This window comes from Trachurus japonicus, chromosome 13 (assembly GCF_045865225.1).
Source record: "Trachurus japonicus isolate A0001 chromosome 13, Traja_1.0".
Taxonomy (NCBI): domain Eukaryota; kingdom Metazoa; phylum Chordata; class Actinopteri; order Carangiformes; family Carangidae; genus Trachurus; species Trachurus japonicus.
This window is the reverse complement of record NC_140919.1, coordinates 3,000,787-3,023,104: the sequence shown is the minus strand read 5'-3', so window position 1 is coordinate 3,023,104 and position 22,318 is coordinate 3,000,787. Positions and strand designations below refer to the sequence as shown.

General features: G+C 42.1%; 1 protein-coding gene across 1 annotated transcript; it reads right to left on the bottom strand.

Annotated features, from left to right (window-relative positions):
- Positions 1-17,428: 17,428 nt before the first annotated feature.
- On the bottom strand, positions 17,429-22,166 carry LOC146975253 (uncharacterized). The gene is made up of 4 exons (XM_085794381.1): positions 21,910-22,166; positions 21,530-21,663; positions 17,962-18,121; positions 17,429-17,824 (listed from the first exon to the last, which is right to left on the bottom strand). Exons 1-4 carry the CDS (start codon positions 22,150-22,152, stop codon positions 17,444-17,446), a joined length of 918 nt encoding a protein of 305 aa, XP_085650507.1. The 5' UTR covers positions 22,153-22,166; the 3' UTR covers positions 17,429-17,443.
- Positions 22,167-22,318: the final 152 nt, after the last annotated feature.

Sequence of the window (22,318 nt, the reverse complement as noted above, 5' to 3'; positions counted from 1 at the left end):
ATTCTGAAAAAATTATGTCTGTAGAGTGTAAATTGTGGCCGTGCTGACAGTTTATCCAGAAAAAATACAGAATGTTTCTTCACTCTCTCCCACTCTAACCGATGATGTCACGCACTCTGACACGAACACCCATTATAAACTCATAATTTCTCCAAAAATGATCATGGTCATTGATCAGGGATTGATCAAAAACTATATGACCTATCAAAACGTGGAGTAATACGACAATACACAAGACTTGTGTCTACTGTTTAAAGTTTAAATGGAGTCTCTAGGTGAAAGTATGCCTGAGCAGTAGACGTTTGTTAAACTCCAATGATTGGTCTTTTTCGCTCTTTTTTTTCCGCCCGTCCCATTGACTTACATGCAAAATTTTTGCGCAGTTTTTCGCGACTACGTCGCGAAAAATTCGTAAACTGTTGAGAAAAGTAAAAGCACACCGATCCCGATCAAGACGCACGTTTTGATATATAATATGTCGAATCGAAAATCGTCCGGAAGATGAAGGAGAACTAGAAAAAGCATTTCCAAGAATGGAAATGGTGTGACTGCTGACAGCAACTGAACGCTGTTGCAGAATTAGCAAATAGTGCAAGCAGTGATCACCATACAAATGTTTAACCAAGGTTGGAATCGAACCCACAACCTCATGGTCATTAGACTTCCACTCTGCCTCTAGGCCACAGTGCACACACAGTTGCAGAGACTGTTGTCTGTTAATAATCTGCACACTGTCAACATCAAGAAAGCTTGAGAGTCAAGCTTGAATGACTTAGAATGAAAATGTCTGTGAATTTCAGGCTGAGCACTAACCATATGGCCACAGAGAACCTGAGTTACAATGAGCTTTATACTATGAGGAATCAAAGACTGTCCAATGACAGCTGAATAATTGGAATCAAAAGTCAAGCAATGAAGTGAAAAGACTGAGGCAGGAATCGAACCCATGACCATATGATCACTAAACCTTTACTCTGCCACTCGGCTACAGAGAGCACACTGCTTTCAAAACTGTTGTCATTCATTGTAATGTGATGATGTGCTGCAAACTGGTATGAGTAATCAAGGAGATAACAAACACCTGTAACCAATTGAAGGCGGGGGAGGAGAGCAGAATTCAACATAACATAACAAGAGGTCTTCCCTTGGATTCGAACCAGTGACCTTAGGGTTGGCAAGCATCCACCCTAACCTCTACACTACAGTGGAGTTGTGAAGAAGAGAGGTTGAGACTTTGATGAATGTGAGATTTTTTGTGAAAAAGTTAAATATTTGAAAAAGTATAAATAGTTAAAAAGAGAAAAGTAATGCCGATAAAGTTCAAAAAAAGCTGCACGTTTTGATATATGAATTGTTGAAATAGCACAAAGTATGAAGGACTAGAAGAAGACCGTAAAAAGGCGGAAGAAAATGGCCAAACAGAAGAACAATAGTGTGACTGCTTCAGCAGTCACACTAACTAGAAAAAACATTTCCAAGAATGGAAATGGTGTGAATGCTTCCAGCAATGCTGAATGAGCTGAAGAAATTGTTGAAAGAAAGAAAGAAAGAAAGAAAGAAAGGAAGAAAGATTGAAACAAGAGAGAAAAAAGAAAAGGACAGAAAGAAAGAAAGAAAGAAAGAAAGGAAGAAAGAAAGAAAGAATCAAACAAACAAAGAAGTAAAAAGACAGAAATGGAGTGAAAGAAAGAAAGAAAGAAAGAAAGAAAGAAAGAAATGGAGTAAAAACAAAGGAAGAGAAAAGGAGTAGAAAGAAAGAAAGAAAGAATCAAACAAACAAAGAAGTAAACAAACAGAAATGGAGTGAAAGAAAGAAAGAAAGAAATGGAGTAAAAACAAAGGAAGAGAAAAGGAATAGAAAGAAAGAAAGAAACAATCAAACAAACAAAGAAGTAAAAAGACAGAAATGGAGTGAGTGAAAGAAAGAAGGAAAGAAAGAAAGAAAGAAAGAAAGAAAGAAAGAAAGAAAGAAAGAAAGAAAGAAAGAAAGAAAGAAAGAAAGAAAAAGAGAGAGGGGGATGATAGATAGAAAGAGGTAGATGGATGGATGGATGGATGGATAGAGAGGGAAGGATAGAAAAAGTTACGTAAAATACAAATGAAGGAGTAGAAGAAAGAAAGAAAGAAAAAAAGGAGACAGAGGGGTTAAAAATAGGGAGGGAGATAGATAGATAGATAGATAGATAGATAGATAGATAGATAGATAGATAGATAGATAGATAGATAGATAGATAGATAGATAGATAGATAGATAGATAGATAGATTCATGAGAAAAAAATTAATTGGAGATGTTTACATCAAAAGTATAAAATAATTGAGAGGCTGATGAATTTGAGCTGAAAACCTGTGTGTGTGTGTGTGTGTGTGTCTGGGTGTGTGAGTCTGACGGTCTCTCTGTCTGCGTGTACATGTGCAGAAAGCCACAGAACTCCTCTCTCCCTGATGATCTGATTGATTGGCATCCTGCCCTCAGAAGTTACCATGGCGACTACCATGCTTACATTTTACTGCGTGGAACAGTGTTGTGTTTGTGTGTTTGTCTGTTTGTGTATGTGTGTGTGTGTGTGTGACTGTGTGTGAGTGTCTGTGTGTGTCTGTCTGTGTGAGTGTGATGCCTGTGTTTGTGCGTGGACATCCTCTGTCAGTCTGGTTTATCATGTGTGTGTGTGGGGCTGTGTTTAAAAACATCTTAACGAGCGGCCAGGCTGCACCTGCACTGTAGACTTTGATAACGAGCTGGCCACTACAGCTGGACCAACTGCACACAGAGCAGAGCAGAGCAGAGAGATTTGAGCTCTGAGCAGCTTCCCAAAACAGCCCAGAAAAAGAGAACCGTAACTCTTATCAGAATGTGGTCCTCCTGACCATCTGGGCAAGCAGACCTTCCTGAGCACATTGATGTGCATTAAATGTTTGTAGGGCAAAAACTTTTCTCAGGGTCGCAAGGTAGAAAAGGGGGGCATTTCTGCTTTTCTAAAAAAAATCAGCTCCTACTTTTCTATTGAAGTGGATGAGCCACTGGAGCGGATCTAGCTGCACAATTAGGCTCATAGAGACAATTCTGTAAGTCTGTCTGCTGTTTTGAACACATTAAATGAGACACGACAAGTGTGGCTACAAACCGGTGAGGAAATCATGTGTCTAGAGTTTAATTTGTGGCCGTGCTGGCAATTTATCCAGAAAAAATCCTGAATGTTTTTTCGATCCCTCTCACTCTAACGATGATGTCACTCACTCTGACCCAACCCCATACACACTCATTGAAAAGTGTGAAATTTGTCAGAAATCCTCATGTGCTTTTAAAGGATTTATCTCAAAAACGGTACAAGCTATGAAAAAGTTGTAAATACAGGATGAATACATTAGAAGTTTGTCTACAGCTCAGAATTTGAATGAAGTCTCTAGCTGAAAGTATGTGGACGCTTTAAAGGCTGAAAGAAGTAAGAAGATTTGAAGAGTTTCAAGACTGTTCCAATGCATTCTCTATGGGGAAAAAAAAATCAGAAATAGTTGAATATTGCAAAAAGTATGAATAGTTGAAAAGAGAAAAGACATAGCACACCTGTCCCGAAAAGGCTGAACATTTTGATATTTGAATTGTTGAAATAGCACAAAGTATGAAGGACTAGTTACATGACGAAGAAAGGCAGAAAATGGCTGAACCGAATAACAATAGTGTGAATGCTTCCAGCATTCACACTAATAAGAAGAAAAAATCCACACAATAACAGTAGTGCCCGGGCTTCGCCCGGGCACTGGTCCCTGCAGCTATTTCATAGCTGTGGGGACCAGTGCCCGGTGCGATTGCCCGCGGCCCTAATAACTAACCTGAAACAACTCTGTGGGGGTAAAAGCAGTAGTGTGTCTCGTCTTTGTCCCTGTCCCTGTCGGATTTTTTTTTTTCCGCCGCATTAAACACGGTGAGTAGGCTGATGTCTTGAACAATACATCTTCTGAATTTTCCTACACATGAATTTCAAATACAATCTCTTTTAGAGGCAAAACACAAACTATTAAATAGCATGAGATGTTACATACAGAGATTCAACTAACCTGGACAGACTTTGGGGTTGTCAGTGGACTGCTGGCTCCACTCCTGTCTCTCTGTCTTACTGCAGTGGATCCAGTCGATGATGCTGAAGAAGTTGTGCTGCCCTGTGGTAAAAGGCCCCCTGTTGCAGCCTGAGACAACAGACACATTGTGAACAAATCAAAAGCTGCTCTCGTCATCTGTACTGATAAAAACAAATATACACAGAGATATACATTAAGATGAATATATCTGTTGTGGTCTTTTTTTAAAATACATATAATCTAATTTCAATACATTTCAACTAGACATTAATTAAAAAAAAAAAAATGAACTACATTAGAGCTTGTTAATAAAGCTACCTAAATTTAAAAGAGTGTTAGTTCCATACTTGTGTTTGCTGGCACAAATGTAGTGGTGCAAGTACTTAAAAGAATAGTTGCTTACCATTCCCATAATATCTGAGGTGAACGTAACAGTGTTTCTCATGTGACGTGTGGAAAGATGGTGTCACTCGGAGTTGAATTCATGTGCCAGACCATTTTCATCAAGACAAACCTTAACCTTTGTTGGAGACCACAGCACAGGAATCAATGAGCTTCTCATCTCCCTACACATTGGTCTGTCCTCAGTTTTCTGAAACTATGAAGAAAAAAAATCATAGATGCACTCAACAATAACACAAGGAACTTTTTGTTTAGCAGTGATTTTCAAAGACAAACAACTAACCTGGACAGACTTTGGGGTTGTCAGTGGACTGCTGGCTCCACTCCTGTCTCTCTGTCTTACTGCAGTGGATCCAGTGGATGATGCTGAAGAAGTTGTGCTGCCCTGTGATAAAAGGCCCCCCGTTGCAGCCTGAGACAACAGACACAATGTGAACAAATCAAAAGCTGCTCTCGTCATCTGTACTGATTAATCTCACACACACACACAACTTTCATATAGCTTAATGTACTTTCAAGTGTTGGTATAATTGTTATTTCTCTTTTGCCTTTAAAGTGTTTAAAAACATTGTTTGATCATTTCAATGCCATATACAAAATTGGATAAGTGACTAAAAATAAACTACATTTAAACATGTAACATTGTTTCATGTAATCACTGTAATGTTAAATTTCACATTCAATGTTTTCATCACTTGAAATTACCATTGACTGTACTTCCACAGGTGGATCTGCCCTGCTGTCACCTACAAATTGTAAATCTCTCCGTCGTCTAGATGAGCTTCTTTCAGACACTCTTGAATAAGAGCCATGAAGGAAAATTAGAATAGTGGGGGGAAAAAAACACATATTTCACCTTAGTAATGTCATGTAGCCTACCAAGGTGAACATATAGGTACTTTGTTATAAATAACAGTCATAGATTGAAAATTAATAAATATCAGCCATAGGCCTATTCAGAATGGGCTATCATGTTATTGGTCTAACATTAGGCTACTGTATTAATGGGTTCATCACTGGAATGTGGACGTTGGTTAAGATTAATCTTTTTTCTATGCAACTGTACCTCAATTAAATAAAGCATGTCGTTCTAAATTAGGTCTACTTACTTTTTAATTAAAATGTAAAAATGTGGCGAAATTACAATAAGCCTAAAAGACGAAATACATTAAATCACTTTTAACAATAGCACGATGTGATAAATAAACAAACAAACAAACAAACAAGTTAACCTCTTGCGTCTCGTCGCATCCTCTTTCACCGTTTTGACAGGTGTAATAACAGGCAGTGATGTTGGCGATGCCATGTTGTTGTTGTTGTTGTTGTTGTTGTTGTTGATCATGCCACACGGATAGTGTCCATGGAATATTCATCCATGTTGGTCACGCAATTTCTCTCTCTCTCTCTCTCTCTCTCTCTCTTTCTCGGTCAAAACTTTATCTAAAAAAGATGCATTTAAGCTACAAACTATCCACAGAACTACGCCTATTAAATAAAACATAAAACTGAAATCAAGTAGGCTAATACAATGAAATACAATAAAGAAAAAAAATTGTAGGCCTACGTAATATGGCTCGGGGATTTTTTGTAAATTAGGCTATATTCTTTCAATCAAAAAGTTTCACCGTATAGCCTGCCGCGAGGCTACCGCATTTTTGGCTTGGTGCTTTTATTTTGACGGGAGGTGCATCTCGACCTAATCTATATCCTGTCTCTCTCGCCCGGTTCCGGTTGCTTAACAAAACAGCGAGTCAACGGCCCCAGACTAAGGATGAGGAGGACGTCCACGGTTCTCCCTCCGGCCCCGGTGAAGACGGGGAGCAGCTGCACCGTCAGGACACACACACGACACACCGACCATGGGGGAGTCTGGACAAGTCTCGGTTTACATTTTACCACCGTGGCATTAATTAAGCCGTAAAATAAATTGACGTGAACGGAGCAACAGGTGTAGAACATCAGCCGCGATGAGACACTGTTGACACACACAAACACATACAGCATAAATGACTTATCAAGCTAAAATTACTGAAAAATATAGGTTTTACAGGGAAAGTAATGTAAAACAGTCCGGTTTCACGTCAGTAAATGCAGTCACTACGAGGCGATCTCATCAATTAAAACGTTACGTTTAAGAATACGAGTTGACAAGAGACTAATAACAGACATTAACTATCATAAAGTTAAATTAACTCGATGTGACCAAACAAAAACTCACCTTTGAGCCGTGTCTTCCACTTTTCTGAGTGATTTTAGCACCGGACAGAGTCTCATTAGTTTCAGGCATCCTCGGTCCCGAGACACACACGACCGCGCACTGCTGGTGCACGGACACAGCCGTGACGTCACGGCCAGAAAAGAGACTTTTCTGTGGCTTTTCTGGCCGTTAGAAAACATTTTGACGGATAAAAAGTCCATGACTTAAAAATATAGAATACAAAGATTAGTAATTAACGGAGGTTACAGCTGGAAGTGTCCTGTGAACAGTTTTACAGGCTTCTCTTTTACTATTGCGGTCTATGGGAAAAATCCTTTCTGGGCCGCATGGGATTTTTTGTTGCAGTACCACGGGTGGCCACTGGGAAAAATCGGCGTGCCTGCTGAGAGGATTACAGGGGGGCTGGTTTGTCCGCTGTGTGACCGGTAGTACTGTAAACAGCTCCGTGTGTTTTTATTAATTATCATTTTTTTAATCAAAATTGGAGGAAAAACTTAACATAATACGTTTTGGGTTTGATTTTGTCACATTTTGTAATGGTTTTTAAGTGTTGTCATCTTTTATAGCCGGGCCAATAAAAAAAAAAAAAAAAAAAAAACAGTAGTTCACAATTTAAATTTTGAAATAAATAAATTATAAGCATAACTTAATATGACCAAGGCACCTAAAAGCAAAAACACAGCAGTTTTCATCAATTTACAAGCAAGTTGGCAACACACATACATTGGAGTGAATGGGTTTCTTGGGCGGATTTGCAATACCCATATCCTGCCACTAGGGGGAGAATAAAGTGACCACGGGAGTCTATGGTGGTGTCGCTACTCTCTTTTCCAGTGCTCTACTGAAAACCACCTATATCAGCACTCATGGAACGTCTCTTGTCCAATCAAATTGCTCGGTTGGGACCGGTCTGAACTAACTGTTGTATAAACAGGCATAATCACTCTCAGATATACTTATGTTTGGAAGCCTAAACTCTACAGATAATCAATAATATAAAGGTGTTAAAAGTTGAATATGCAGTATTACTAGAATACCACCATCTATTGATCAAGACAGGCAACAAATAATTAGAAGAGGGTGCGAATGACAGTAAAAGAGGGAGGATGACAGGTAATGATTAGAGTAGTATAGTGAATTCTTGTGTAAAAGATCCAGTGATAGATACAGCATCTGTCTGCAACAAAACATGACGTGTTGTGGGGCGGTGTTTAGCTCAGTGTTGAGGCTATAGTCCTAATTGCAGGCGACCCCGGTTTGAATCCCGCGCCAAGTGGTCCTATCCTCCACACACACACTTGCACACACACAGAGCCACAGAGAGTGGCTAATTAATTGCTTATAATATGTTTTGATAAATTGGTAAATGGCAAATTTATACCCTAAACGGGCAATGTATCTTGGGAGATACAAACTCTAAAATGAAAAATAAAGGTCATATTTTGAAAAAATCATAAAATTTTATTATTCTACCCTAGAAACATTAGAAAATAAAAAAATTAAATTTTTCCAAATTTTTATTGCCCATTTAAGGGTTAAGTCATGTAAAATCAAGATTATACTGTATACTGACTTGTTGTACGTTGTTGTTGATTTTTCCATGCTCCCCGCGGATTCGCTGTGTTTTTGTTTTGTATTGGCGTCGAGAGAAACGAGTAGCATGGAGCTAACAGTATTAGCGTAACACAATGCTGTTTCTAATGTAGAGACTGACTGTGCCCACGAGGGGGAGAACAGCGTTACTTACTTCTGTCCCTTTTTTGTCATACATGCAGGTATGTGTGAGAATGTGACAGCAGATGTGTGTGTGTTAAAAATCATTTTGTGGTTATTTCATGCAACTACTGGTTTGTTGAGTATAAAAATATTTTTAAAAGGTAATAGCCAGATGCCAAAAACATAGCATGTATTTTATTTTAAAATGCATTCTTCTGAACTTGCATTTATTTCACATACACTCTTTTATTTTTATTTTTCACTTTTATTTTATTCACAGATATTTCAGTACAAAAATCCACTATACGATCAACCTGAAAGTATTGTGTTTTGTTTTATTTTATTTTATTTGAATTGTAACTCCATCTCATTTATGATCCTCAATGGAAACGAGGATTTGAACAAGAGAGACTGACTGTGCCCACGAGGGAGAGAACAGCGTTACTTCCCTTTTTTGTCATACATGCAGAATAAACCGGCTGTTACCCCAACCAGCAGCTTCAAGTGTTTATTTACGGAGAAGACACACCAACACAAGGGTTACAATAGCATATTTATGATGAGTTATAATGAATAAATAACATATACAAGTGGTTTTGCTTTTGAGACTTTGCTAATATCTATGTAATTAATTAAAAGCTTTTTCACAAAAATGAAAAAAGTCAGTCACCTGTGGGACGGACAATCCTGTAAAAACAGCATCCAATCATCTTGAATGCGACGTTTAAGGTTGAATATGTAGAATATTTATTAAAAGCTATATTTTCTCAAAAATAATACATCCACGGGGCCTTTAGAGGGGTACAGAATGAAAGTATTGCTTTTCCATAAAAACATTTTTTTTAGTCTGAATTATTATTTTTTATTTTTTTGACGGGCTCCACAACTGACTTTCTGTCAACGTTCTGTTTACATTCGTACCTGCCTGTAGCCGACATGTGGCTCAATTCTCCGCTGTTTTCCTGCCTCCTCCCGGTCGTATGCGTTTGTTTCCAACCAAGCCTTTTTAATAATCAATCGGTGGATCAATGGATTATCATATACATGTTAGGATGGGTGTATTTGTGTAGTCTTATCTGTCATGAACACGTTTACTGTCTGTCGCGGACTTTCGGTGCCACCAAGCTCCTTTTTTTTTTTTTTTTTTTTTTCCAACTTGACGAGAGCAGTGACAGCGGAGGCTCTGAGCGCAGGTTTCGTTTTCAGCAGCGGTGTGGACGGCAGAGAGCCTCCACTCTCCCTGTAACAAGCTACAAGTCATTTATTATGCTGTTAATGACGGTAAAAATGAAACATAAGGTAAATATCCTGCTTAGTTCTCCTCCTCTGCTGTCCTCTGATCAGAGCGGAGTCCCTAGCAACGGCCCGTTTTACCTAGCAACGGTCTGGCAATCGACTGCTGGAATTCTTTTTCTGTTGTTGTTCTTGTAATTCTACATAGTCAACCTTTAAGTCAATTGTATCTTGATGTGTCAATCAAGGTGCTGTCTTTGTCCCTCCGTCCCTCACATCCCGCTCTTCGTGCACTAATCGCGTGCGCAATCAGAGTCTTCAATGAGTTACAACTGCAGAAAAGGCAATGCCAGTGACCCAGTGTACCACACTCCAGTATGATAGATGGCAATGTAGCTTTGAGTTTGATGCTTGGTGGTTATTATGATGTTAGGTGTTTTCTTTCACGTGAATAACCCATGAGAAAAAGCTGGAGGAACATTAGCGATGCTGACACGCGAAAGTATTGTGGAAAGCCGCGTCGCTCATATTGGGATTATATTGGATCGCACCGTGAGGGCAACACCTTCACGGCTTCACCTTGATGTGAACCCAACACTGAACAAGCGTTGTGTGTTCCTGTGCTCTGGAGGCGTGGTTTCAGAGAGAAGTCTGAGGAAATGGGCTTGGACTTTTGACGTGTGTACTGTTTTTTCTCCAACCCTACCTTTAACTCTTTCGCGACCACACTAATTCTTCAGCACATCCGCTCAGGACCACATGTTTTTGGCTATTTGTTTACCTTTTATCTCACGTCGAACCGAACTATGTACGTCACCTAGAAACAAACGGTTTTCACGTGGTTGAAGAGTGACTTTCCAACATGCTCCTCGAAAAAACGGTGAGTTTTTCTGCCGTTTCGTTCGTGAGTACGAAGGAGGAGAAGAGAGCTGGGTTTCTCCAAAAACGGAGCTCCCGCTCTAGTTTCAGAGAAAAACGCACTTTTGTGTCAAGTGGCAATCTGCTCATTTTACCGGTAATCTGCAGTGTGGCATGTCTCCCAAATCATTTCTACGGCTAAATAAATATATTTGTAGGTAAATCTGGGGGGTGTGGCAGCGTGGAGAGCAGCGGTGCAGCGGTGTGGGTCTCTGGCCGCAGCGCAGCAGCTCCGTGACACTCCTGTGTGACTGGCCGGCGGTGGGTGCTCTGGGGCGGCCGGTCACAGCCCCCGCTGCTCAGCGCCCGCTACGCTGCACCGTGAAAACAGCAGTGATAACGGGCTTTCAGATCCGAGTCTCCAAACCAGAAACGTTTGTAAACAACACCGGAAAAACTCGCCAGGTCTGTCGTCGGTCGCTTTTGTCAAAAGAGGGTTTGGAAAGTCGCCAGATTCAGTGGCAACACTGTAGCCGACAGCCGCACAGCGCTGCACGCTGTCCCCAGAGCAGCATTCAAGGAGAACGATTACTCAAACAAAACCAAGATCACACAGTTTATAAAAAACATTATGTTTTGGTTTTAGTTTAAAACAGTTTTACATATCAGAGGACTACCATATTCACACACAGGGTACCTCAGAGTGTCTATTATCGTAATCTGTAAAAAAAAAACGGTTTTGACGAGTTTGCTCGTCAGTGGTCGTGAACGTTCGGCAGGCTGTGACGAGTTTACTCGTCAATGGTCGCGAAAGAGTTAATGTCCAATCTTTAAAATGTGACTCTGGTGAGTGTCATTATGAGGCAGAAAACTCATTTTACTGCAACACCAGGAGCTGGAATCAATTTTGACAGGTGTAGAACTGCAATATATGTGTTGCAATGGCCCTTTACTATTTTTTCAAGTCATAAAAAGTAGTGATTAACGTCAAATCATCTAAATATGACTCTGGTGAGTGACATAAAGCCATTTTGAGGCAGAAACCCCCTTTCACTACAAGACCAGGAGCTAGAATATATTGTTGGCAGGTGTAAAACAGCAATATATGCATTGCAATGGCTGTTTACTCTTTTTTCAAGCGTTAAAAAGTAGTTAAGAGGCGATTTTTTTCCATCTTAGGCAATATGTCTAATTAGGAACAGTGCAACAGCATTGGATAGCTCATTGGATGGAGCAGGTGTACCATATACAGAGGCAATAGTCCTCACTGCCGTGGCCCCGGTTCAATTACCCCAGTGGCCCTTTGCTGCATGTCGTTCCCCTCTCTGTCTCCCCAGTTTTCTGTCTCTCTAAACTGTCCTATCAATTAAAGGCAAAATTTCAAGTCAAGTTAATCTTCATTGTCCCGAAATGGGCAATTTGTGTTGTAGTATACAGTAGTGCTTGACATTGTTATGCCCAGTTTGTTACAAAGCATAACCAAATAGGGAGGACCACACAGTGCCAGACCAGTTAAAGTATATATACATTTATTAAAGGTACAGCAAGGGGCAACTTTGAGTATACATCAGTGATCAGTGGTGAGGTGAGGGGTTATGGATGCACAAGGTGTAAAAATAAACCAAAAGAACCAAATTGTATTCAAACGCCACACAGTATAAGTCAATTGAATGCTGACTGGGAGTCGTGTCAGTGTAAATATGACGATTGGTGTTGTTTTCTTTTTTTTAAATATATTTTTGGCAGGAAATAGGGTGAAAAACATGCAGTAAAGGGCCCGATGCAGGATTCAAACCGGGGCCGACTGCATCGAGGACTGTATAGGGTTAGCCACTCTAATTTTAGCTTTTATAACATAAATGTGTGTGTTCCGTTTAAACACATCTTAAGAAGATGGGTCATCTTCAAGCATTAGAGCATAACCTCAGCAGACACTTGTGATGATGTGCAGCAAGTTCAAAGTACTCATAATAACAAAATAACGATAGAGACAAAACGATATATTTATCAAAAATGGGCCCATTAACAAGTGTGGGTAACGTAGATTCATCCACATTAATATGAGACTTTTTTATTGTCGCAGAATTTTTCGTTCTGCCACTGGAGAAACTCCTCGTTGTCCCTTTAAGTAAATGTGTTGTTAATCACTGCTCACATTTTAAACTGGACATCGATCTGGCCTTAAAGCAGAAGTAAGCGATCCGGTGGTTTTGGCTAACTTCTTGTCAGCCGATGGAGTTAGCAGTCCCCGCCCTCGTCCCTAAGTCACCACATTCACACGCATCCCTTGGCTGCACACACAGAGAGGACCGCCCCTTTATGCCGTTGTCTCTCCTCATTGGATAAAGGTTGTAGGATACAAGGAAAGTTTTCTCCTCGGCTTACAGCAGAGCAGAGTGACTGACAGACCCGTGTTCCAGACCAAACACTCTATAGAAGTGATTGCTGTCGGAAGATAGAACTATTTTACTTATACTTATACTTATATTAACACAAACATTCCGCTTACTTCTGCTTTAAGATGACCATCACCACAGTTGTTATGATGACCACATTGTTCTGAGTAATTTAGCATTATTATGTCGTGGGAATATTGGTCCTGCCGGTGGCGAGTCAAAGAACAAGACAGGAGAGGTAGCATGCACCCAAGTTTATTCTCCATTCTCCACAGAGAAGGGGAGAAGGGAACAGGACACAGAACTACATGGCAGTAGCAGTTCAGAGTAGTGCCCCAAGAACAGAGGTTGCAGTCCCTTCTTATACCCCACTTTATGACTCTGGTTACTTCATTACTACAAGCACTTCTAGCTTTCTCAGACAATAAAACAATCAACAGATGTGTTACTCAACAAATGTCTACCCCAGTTGTTGGTTTCCCTATAGGAATTTACAACCTAGATCAGTTAGTAAACAAGGTTGTACATAGGTCATCCTAGTGTCCTTCCTCTGCCCCCAGGTTTATTATGGTCAATACACAAATGTCTCCACTAATGGAGTTAACAGGATTGCTACATGGTCTTACTACAACTACTTCAAAGACTATGTTACCACTTATTACAAGGAGAATACCCATCATAGCAATTTTCCACCACAACTCCCCCCTTTTTATCATTAATGATCAACTAATCAGACATCATTGTAGAAAATGCATAAGCTTCAATCCAACACATCATTGAATGCACTTTTTTCAACCTTTACACATTTGGCACATTTTAACCTTTAGACATCATTGTTAGCACTACAGTATCTTAATAGGTTGTTAAACACTTGTCACGAAGCTCTGCGTTCCATCGTTGTCCCTCGTTGGACACTACACAGTGTCTTGTGTGTTGCGTTTACCCAGGAATCATGCGTGTGCAACATGTGAACTTCATCGTTGCAGCTGTGGCAGCGCTTGGCTTACACCTTTCAGCTGTGCTGGTCATCGTTGCCTCGCTGTAAGTGTGTGTGTGAGCAAGTGAGTGTTTTCCCTCCTTTTGGTTGTGTGGGGTTGTCTTCTGGCTCTGGTACCTCCCTGCAGTGACTGGCGTGTATCAACGTTGCTCTCTCAGACGTTGTCACTGCTGTATATCAGGAGCACTTGGAATGGTCCTAGCCACTTCTTTTGGTTCCACCTCTTCACTCTCAGGTCTTCTACTATCACCCAATCTCCTCACTGGAATGGGTGGAGTGTACTGCTGGCTGGATCCTTCAGTGCTGCTTTCACCTGTGAATGAAAGTCCACTAACAAGGAAGACAAGCAATAAACCAATATTTTGCCAATGTGGCATACATCCCCCCTTTTGACACGCGGCCTAACCCATGTGTCTATTTGGCGAAATGCAGAAACCACGCTTTAGGTTCTGTCGTTCTTTCTAAACCCACATCATATTTCCCTTTAGCCCACAATTTGACAGGGACTTGACTTAACAAGGGATGAACATGCGCTTTTTTCTTTTTTTCTACAGACATACATGGAAACATATAGGTTAGATCATTCATTTCTCAGACATTAGTGTTACGCTGCGCATGCTGTGTATACAGTACATCAGCAGAAAATGCTTATTTACATGAGCTCAGTCTCGCACAGTATCGGACACCTTCAGTGGAAGTGTCTATCCAGTCAGTCGCTTGTTTGCAGTCCTTAACAAATGACCCTATGTCTTCCCACTCACAGTTGTTTGTATTAGCCAAGGCTACATGTGGGACTGCATTGGGAACTTCAAACAGTTGTCACGGGTCGTTAGGCAGGTTTATGGCTTCTGCACTTTTGTCTGTGTCCCTGTAAACGTCACCAATAGTCAGTATGTCCAAGTCGTCAGGTTGTCTGTCCTGGTACCAGTTAGTCTCATATGTCAATACACAGTAAATCTTGCATGAATACAATGTTAGGAGCGGTCATGATTGTCTCTGCCTCTTCAATGAATGTTCTGCTTTTCTTCTGTGTTGGCCAACTGCCATTGATACGTGTACCACAGTGGAGTGTTAATATTCACCATTTGGTTAACCAAGGCATTTGCTTTTATGACTTTCAGTCCCTCTATAGTTGACAAAATAGATATCCCCAAAGTTATCCTTACATCTCTTCCCAAGAGATTAATAGGACAGTGATCAGACTGCTGTGTCTGATGCTTCCATGGAATACACATATCTACCACTCATCTTTGGAGAGGGAGAGAGATCACATGCTCTGATTACAGAGTTTGTTGCTCCTGAATCAACAAGAAATTTGAGTTTGTTTTTACCTACAGTTAGCATATATTCTGGCAACCGCTGATAGGCCTCATTCTGCATTTGTACATATGTGCCTCTGTTTACGTTAGTTTTCCCCAGTAGCACTCTTATGTGTTTGTGTTTTGTGTGTATTGTGAGTGTGTGCAGTACCTCTATCCTCTGACACAGTGGCATTCGGCTGAGACCTTTTCCTCTCCTCCGTCCGCTCTCCCCATCAGTCTGATTTGTTCTTTGGGCAATCTCGCTCCCAGTGTCCTTTTTGCCCGCATGTGAAACACATCGTCTTTAATGTAGGCCCTGCTTGGCCCTCCAAATCTTCTGCCCACTTGTCCTCCTTCACGGCATCTTCCTCGGGTGTTGAACTCTCTGTCTCTCTGAGAATTGCTGTGAACTGTTGTGAAGATCTGCTGTCTTTTACTCTTGCTGTGTCTCTTCTTTTCTATGTTACACACATGTCCTTGTGTGTGGAGATGTCAAAGAAGTCAGTGTCTTTGGCTTCACATCAGGTGACATCACATCAGCGGACTGATGTACAGCTCCCCGCTCTCCATACTGTTGCTCCTGCTTCAGGACCAGTCTCTGTGCTTGCCTGAGGCGGCTGTACTGCTGCTGATTATGCCCGCATCTGCTTGTGGCTGGTGTGCTGGCTGCGGCTGTTGCTGCTGCTGCTGCACATCCGGCATCGGCTGCATCTGCGGCTGCTGTTGTTGTGGTGGGGGAGGAGTGGTACAGGAGTCGAGTTCCAGGTCAACCTTTACCAACTGTGAAAGAGAAGCATACAGAGAAAAGCACTGAGAAGAATTGTCTGTTCTTGTCATGTCTGATTGCTCTACAAGCACCTTCTTCATCAACTTACAAGTTTGCTTTCTATCCCTACGCTTCGCTTCCTTTTCCCACGCATTAAATGCCGCTCTTTGCTATTCCACTTCCTCAAATCCATCATTACTACCTTCTTACCCTTTCTTATTTCTTTTTCTTCTTTACTTAGTTTTCCTTCTAAACAACGCCAAGTGTTGCAAACTAAAGGAACCCCCTTTTGGGAAACCCATTTTGCTACACCACAGCGGCATAAACTTAATTGTTTCATCACCATATTTATCTTTCATGCATTGCTCGTTTGGCGACACAGGCTCACATTCCTGACTGCTGTTAGATCCCATGCTCAATGAGCGTCCTCACGGCCTCTACGCGTCTATTAGGTGTAAACCCCGGCTATTTACACGTGCCTCCCAGAGACAACTTTTAGGCAGTATTCCCAGAATACCCCGACCCCGTAGTTGGATCTTTACTAGTACGGCCTCTCGCCTTAGAAGCACTAGAGGTCCCAGACCCCCCAAATGGGTACTTTACCGAATACCCTCAGCAGTTCTGCAGGCGGAATATGGCTGTGCCCTTTTGAGAGCCTCTCTTCTCCAGGTGAACAGCACAGGAAAGATAAACACAGCCTTCTTTTTTTTTCTTTCTTTTTTTTTAAACCCCGTTACCGTAACAAGTGTTGTTCTTTGACTCGCCCTTTTGCTCTTTTTGTCTCGTCGGTGATGGTCCCTCTGCCTTGAGTCAGTCAGCTCTCTCTCTCTCTGAACGAGTCGAGGTTTGAGACCGAACTTTTTTCCTGTTCGGGGTGATCAGCCTCTGTCTGCCCTCAGCAGATGGACGAATCACTCACGAGATCCCACCACTGCCACCATCTTGTCGTGGGAATATTGGTCCTGCCGGTGGCGAGTCAAAGAACAAGACAGGAGAGGTAGCATGCACCCAAGTTTATTCTCCATTCTCCACAGAGAAGGGGAGAAGGGAACAGAACACAGAACTACATGGCAGTAGCAGTTCAGAGTAGTGCCCCAAGAACAGAGGTTGCAGTCCCTTCTTATACCCCACTTTATGACTCTGGTTACTTCATTACTACAAGCACTTCTAGCTTTCTCAGACAATAAAACAATCAACAGATGTGTTACTCAACAAATGTCTACCCCAGTTGTTGGTTTCCCTATAGGAATTTACAACCTAGATCAGTTAGTAAACAAGGTTGTACATAGGTCATCCTAGTGTCCTTCCTCTGCCCCCAGGTTTATTATGGTCAATACACAAATGTCTCCACTAATGGAGTTAACAGGATTGCTACATGGTCTTACTACAACTACTTCAAAGACTATGTTACCACTTATTACAAGGAGAATACCCATCATAGCAATTTTCCACCACAACTAACACTGTGCCTGGTGCAACATTCAAGGCTGCATTACAAAAGCAGACACTAGCAGGCAAAACAACAGTGACAATGACAGAGTTGAGGCAGGTGGGCCACCTGAACTAACAATTGATTGGTAGCATTTTCCCACATTGCCAACTTTATCCACAGCTACAAACTCAACAATCTGAGAGCAGCAGGAGGCATTGTATTTCGCCTGGACACCAGGAAGACTCAGAGATGTGTATGAGAGGGTTCCATCACCCTGTTGCAGCCAGATTCTCTCAATCCCAGTGCCGTTTCCATCAGTAAGGTTGGCCGAGAGCTCCCACTGGAAAGCTCCACACTGAGACACATCTTGAGGGCAATCATCAGCCAGCACACTCACCACTTCACACAAAGGAGGAACAAAATCTGTAATCTGAAAAGAGAACAGAAAAAGCAAAGGGATACATCTAGGGATCATCAAGGGAACTTTAGTTTGTATGATACTTGTATAACTTGGAATGCCCAAAAACTTTATTTCACTCCCTCCAGCAGTGTGTAGGATGTGGTTACCTTTGTAACAACAGACATTCTCAGAACAACGTAATTGGTGTCTGCGCCACTAGACGACTTGGCTTCCAAGGTCAGAGTGACATCAGTGCCTGATGGTTCGTTGGCAGGTGGCGTAATGGTCAATGAATTATTAGAATATAATCCGGTTGTCAGGGTGATGCTGTCAAGAGAACAGAACAAATTACCCTTCTTAGTAGTAACTGTGTACAATTCACAAATTTGATTAGATTGAAAATTGAAAGCGTGCAGTATCTGTAAAAGCCTACAACCTTTATTCCAAATGAGTTCTAAATTTACTCCACTCAGGTTATACAGCCCAACACACTGGATGGGGTTCAAATTTTACCCACTGTGGGTTCAACATAGCATACTGAGTACCCATGGGCAGTGGAGGATGAGGCATGGGCCCCTGGGCTATTCTTTCTGTGGACCCCCTTATCATGCTCTCCCAGAAAAAAAAAGAAGTAATTTTGTGCCATGTTTAACAGTGCATGAGAAATATTAGGCAAACATGTCCTCCACACACACTCCAGGTACACTAGCACACATTTACAGGCTTCAGTTGTAATAAAGGTAATACAGAAAGGCATTCAAAGAGCATCTGCTCTGTGAGAGGTAGTATTTTCCCACACCAGACGCGCTGATTCAGGCCGAATTCTGGTCTAGGATCATTCCGGTCGGCTTCTTCTTTTTCTTTTTTTTGCTGTGTTCGGGTCGGATTAGGGCCGAAAATATAGACTGCACAAAAGACTCGGATTCGGTCGGGTCTGAGCTTCAACCGTGGTTCAGAGTCCATGTCGGATTTAAATTTTCAGCCCCGTTGAGACCTCTCCTCCATGGATTTTATTTATTTATTTTTAATTTCTGACCAATAAGAGAAGAGTTTGTTAGCGCATGGCATTTGTTTACAACTTTGGACCGTTTGGAACTGCTACTGTGTGTAAATACAAATGGCCCCCAAAAAAGAATGCAACAGTTGTATCGGTTTAGGGTGTATTCACACCTGTTTAGTGCGCACCCTGGTGCGCACCAAATGTTAAAATGATACATTGTTTCATTTTTCAGTTAGTGCGGTTGCGTTCACACCTGCTTTTTGTCACTCGGGACAAAACTTGCAGAACGTCACATCTTCATGACTACCAGCTGAAATCTGGAAGCGCTGATTGATAAAACTTTAATGATGGAGACTCAAGTAGGGCCGGTTGTTAGTAGCTCTGGTCATTTATTTCTATATTGTTTGCATGTATAACTCTGTTTGGTACTTCCGGCTGGTTTCCGGTTGCGTTCACCCAGCTCGGTCCCGTTAGTTTCCGGTTAAACGTTAAACACGGGCGGACCTCTGCTGCTTGGTAATCCGCTGCTCCGCGGACACAAGGGACGGACCCGCCGACCTGTCCGGTGTCTGAGCGACTCAGCGGACACGCACCGACCGGCTGCCCCGCTGCTGCTGCTTTGTTTGTGGGTGTAACGGATGTGCACTCACTCCACCCATAAAAGACGTGCTAACCAACCTGCCAAGTGGTTGTCAACCTCTTGGCGAAGAGGTTAGCATCGTCGCCTCCGGTGCGGGAGGTCGTGGGATCGAACCCCACCTAGGGCAGGCCGTGAGAAACACAACGCAGAGGGCCAGATATGACATCGGCTACAGTGGTGCCGTGACCCGGATGCCCTGGGTGGAGTGAGTTCAGCGGGGGTGAGTGTAACGGATGTGCACTCACTCCACCCATAAAAGACGTGCTAACCAACCTGCCAAGTGGTTGTCAACCTCTTGGCGAAGAGGTTAGCATCTTCGCTCCGGTGCGGGAGGTCGTGGGATCGAACCCCACCTAGGGCAGGCCGTGAGAAACACAACGCAGAGGGCCAGATATGACATCGGCTACATGGGGACAGAGCTCCGTAGGACCGGAGCACCGGGCGGTCTCCCCGCTGCGTTAACCCGTTGTCAACGACTACGGGAGCCCTTTTAGCTCAAACTTGTTGAGTTTGCCTGGCAGTTGGCTCGCACCAGAGTGCGGTTGCTTTCACACATCAACTAGTGCGCACCAGAGTTCGGCTGGAGCCGAACCGAGACCACCTCCTCAGGCCGCACTAGTTTTGGTGCGCATTAGAGTGCGATGTGCTTTCACACTGACCCAAACGGGACCAAATTTAGTGCTCACTAACACTGCAGGTGTGAATACACCCTTAGTTGCTGAATTGGAACAAAGCAGTTGTGAATTATGACCTTAAAGGTTGAATATGTAGAATATTTATTAAAATCTATATTTTTTCAAAAATAATACACCCATGGGGCATTTTGAGGGGTACAGGATGAAAGTATTGCTTTTCCATAAAAAAAAATTTTTTAGTCTGAATTAATATTTTTAAATTTTTTGACGGGCTCGACAATAGTTGGGTTTCCATCCAAGTTGTATTGAATTTAAAAGCGGATTTTGTGAAAATGCGCAAAAAGCAAATGCGAATTTATGACCGTTTCCATTCATTATTGTTTTGCGATTATTGGGAGAGGAGGAGTGCGCCGTGAGATTACGTCATAAGAGAGCGTGAATGTATCCAACAGTTGACAGCTGACACTCAGCTGACACTCAACATTATGGACAATTTACGTACTTTCCGGACTATAGACGCACCTGTAAAAGCCGCACCAGCTAAATTTTTAAAGAAAATACATATATAGGCCGCACTTGAATATAAGCCTCAGGTTTTCATGTTGTAACATGAGATATTTACACAGAAAGACAGTCGGGAACTGTGCAAGTCCGCTCGCTTTTCCGCTGTTTGGGTTCTGCTCCTCTCGCCCATGTGCATCTGTTTACATACGAAGCCGGTGAAAAATCAATAAATGGAGCGGTGGATAACGTTACATAACGATGCTACGGCGTGTGATTGTGTAGTCTTAACCGTCATAAACAAAACATTACGGGTTACGGAGCACGTTTGTGTCGCGGGGTGCTGGGAGAGTGAGACCGAGTCGTTCTCCATTTGTTTGAACGTGGCTGGGTGAAGTCCAGCAGCTTCACCCACAAACTCTGCCTCAATTCGCATAATCTGTTTCCATCACAAAAACTCGCATTTCCTTTAATCGATACGATGACAAATCCACCCCCTCCAAGCGTATAAACTTTTATGCGCATTTACTGCCTTTTTTCGAATTTCTGGCGTTTCCATTCAAGTATTTATTCGCAATTTTTGAAAATGCGAAGTCTCCTTTTTTCCTTTTTTTTTTTTTTCAACTTGACGAGAGCAGTGACACCAGAGGCTCTGAGCGCAGGTTTGGTTTTCAGCAGCAGTGTGGAAGGCAGAGAGCCTCCACTCTCCCTGTAACAAGCTACAAGTCATTTATTATGCTGTTAATGACGGTAAAAATGAAACTAAGGTATGAAAATAAGGTAAATATCCTGCATAGTTCTCCTCTGCTGTCCTCTGATCAGAGCGGAGTCCCTAGCAACGGCCCGTTTTACCTAGCAACGGTCTGGCAATCGACTGCTGGAATTCTTTTTCTGTTGTTGTTGTGGTAATTCTACATAGTCAACCTTTAATAAAGGAATTATTTTTAGTTGCTTCTCACCTTTCTGGGTATTTCATGGGGAAGTCTCTGTCATTTCTAGCACTGATTTGGTACTGACCACCAGAGCCCTGGGTCATTACACTAAAGAGGAGACTGAATTCCTGTCCTGGCTCCACACTGCGGTCCACCACAGCCTGAAGAGAAATTGGAAGAAAGAACAAGGGAAAGAAAAAGGTGAAGAAGAGAAATGTCTTTCTTATACTTCAAAAAGACAATGCTGAAAATCTTCATATCTTCCCTTATGTACCTCTAAGTAAACTGGATTAATTTTAGTATGTTAAGCATATTTCCTCGCTACCCCTTGGTTTCTGTAACTGATCATCAAATAGAAGCTGCACAAATGGATTCACAGGTTGTGAGGAGGATGTGAAGATACAGACCTGGATATTCACTTTGGAGACTGACATCTGGGTGGTGGACTGCCTCTGAAATTCAGTGTTTGACACTTTGTCTGTTCCTTTCAGAATGACAACAAACTCTCCTTCAGGGACCTTATCAACAGTCACTAGAAAAGATCCGCTACCCATGTCAGTCACTGTGCTATTGCTCATAGTTTCAGGACCAGACACAGTCACGAGGCCAATGCTTCCAACAGTCATCGAGGACGGACCTCTACTTCCCATTACTCTGATCCTCAAGGAGGCTGGCTGGCCTGGGTTTCCAGAGGAGAGAAGAAAAGTAGGGATAGGAATGAGTTTAAAATTCATTTCTATTGACAAAAGTGAAAAAAAAAAAATCCCAAGATCATCTCTTGCATGGGCCATGCACAGTTACTTAAATATGTTGTTG

Coding starts and splice junctions, on each gene's coding strand:
- LOC146975253 (XM_085794381.1), bottom strand. CDS start 22,152: ATGGGAAGTAGAGGTCCGTCCTCGATGACTGTTGGAAGCATTGGCCTC. Junction 18,122..21,529: donor CCCATGAAATACCCAGAAAG/GTGAGAAGCAAC, acceptor TTCTCTTGACAG/CATCACCCTGACAACCGGAT. Junction 17,825..17,961: donor GAATGTCTGTTGTTACAAAG/GTAACCACATCC, acceptor TTCTCTTTTCAG/ATTACAGATTTTGTTCCTCC.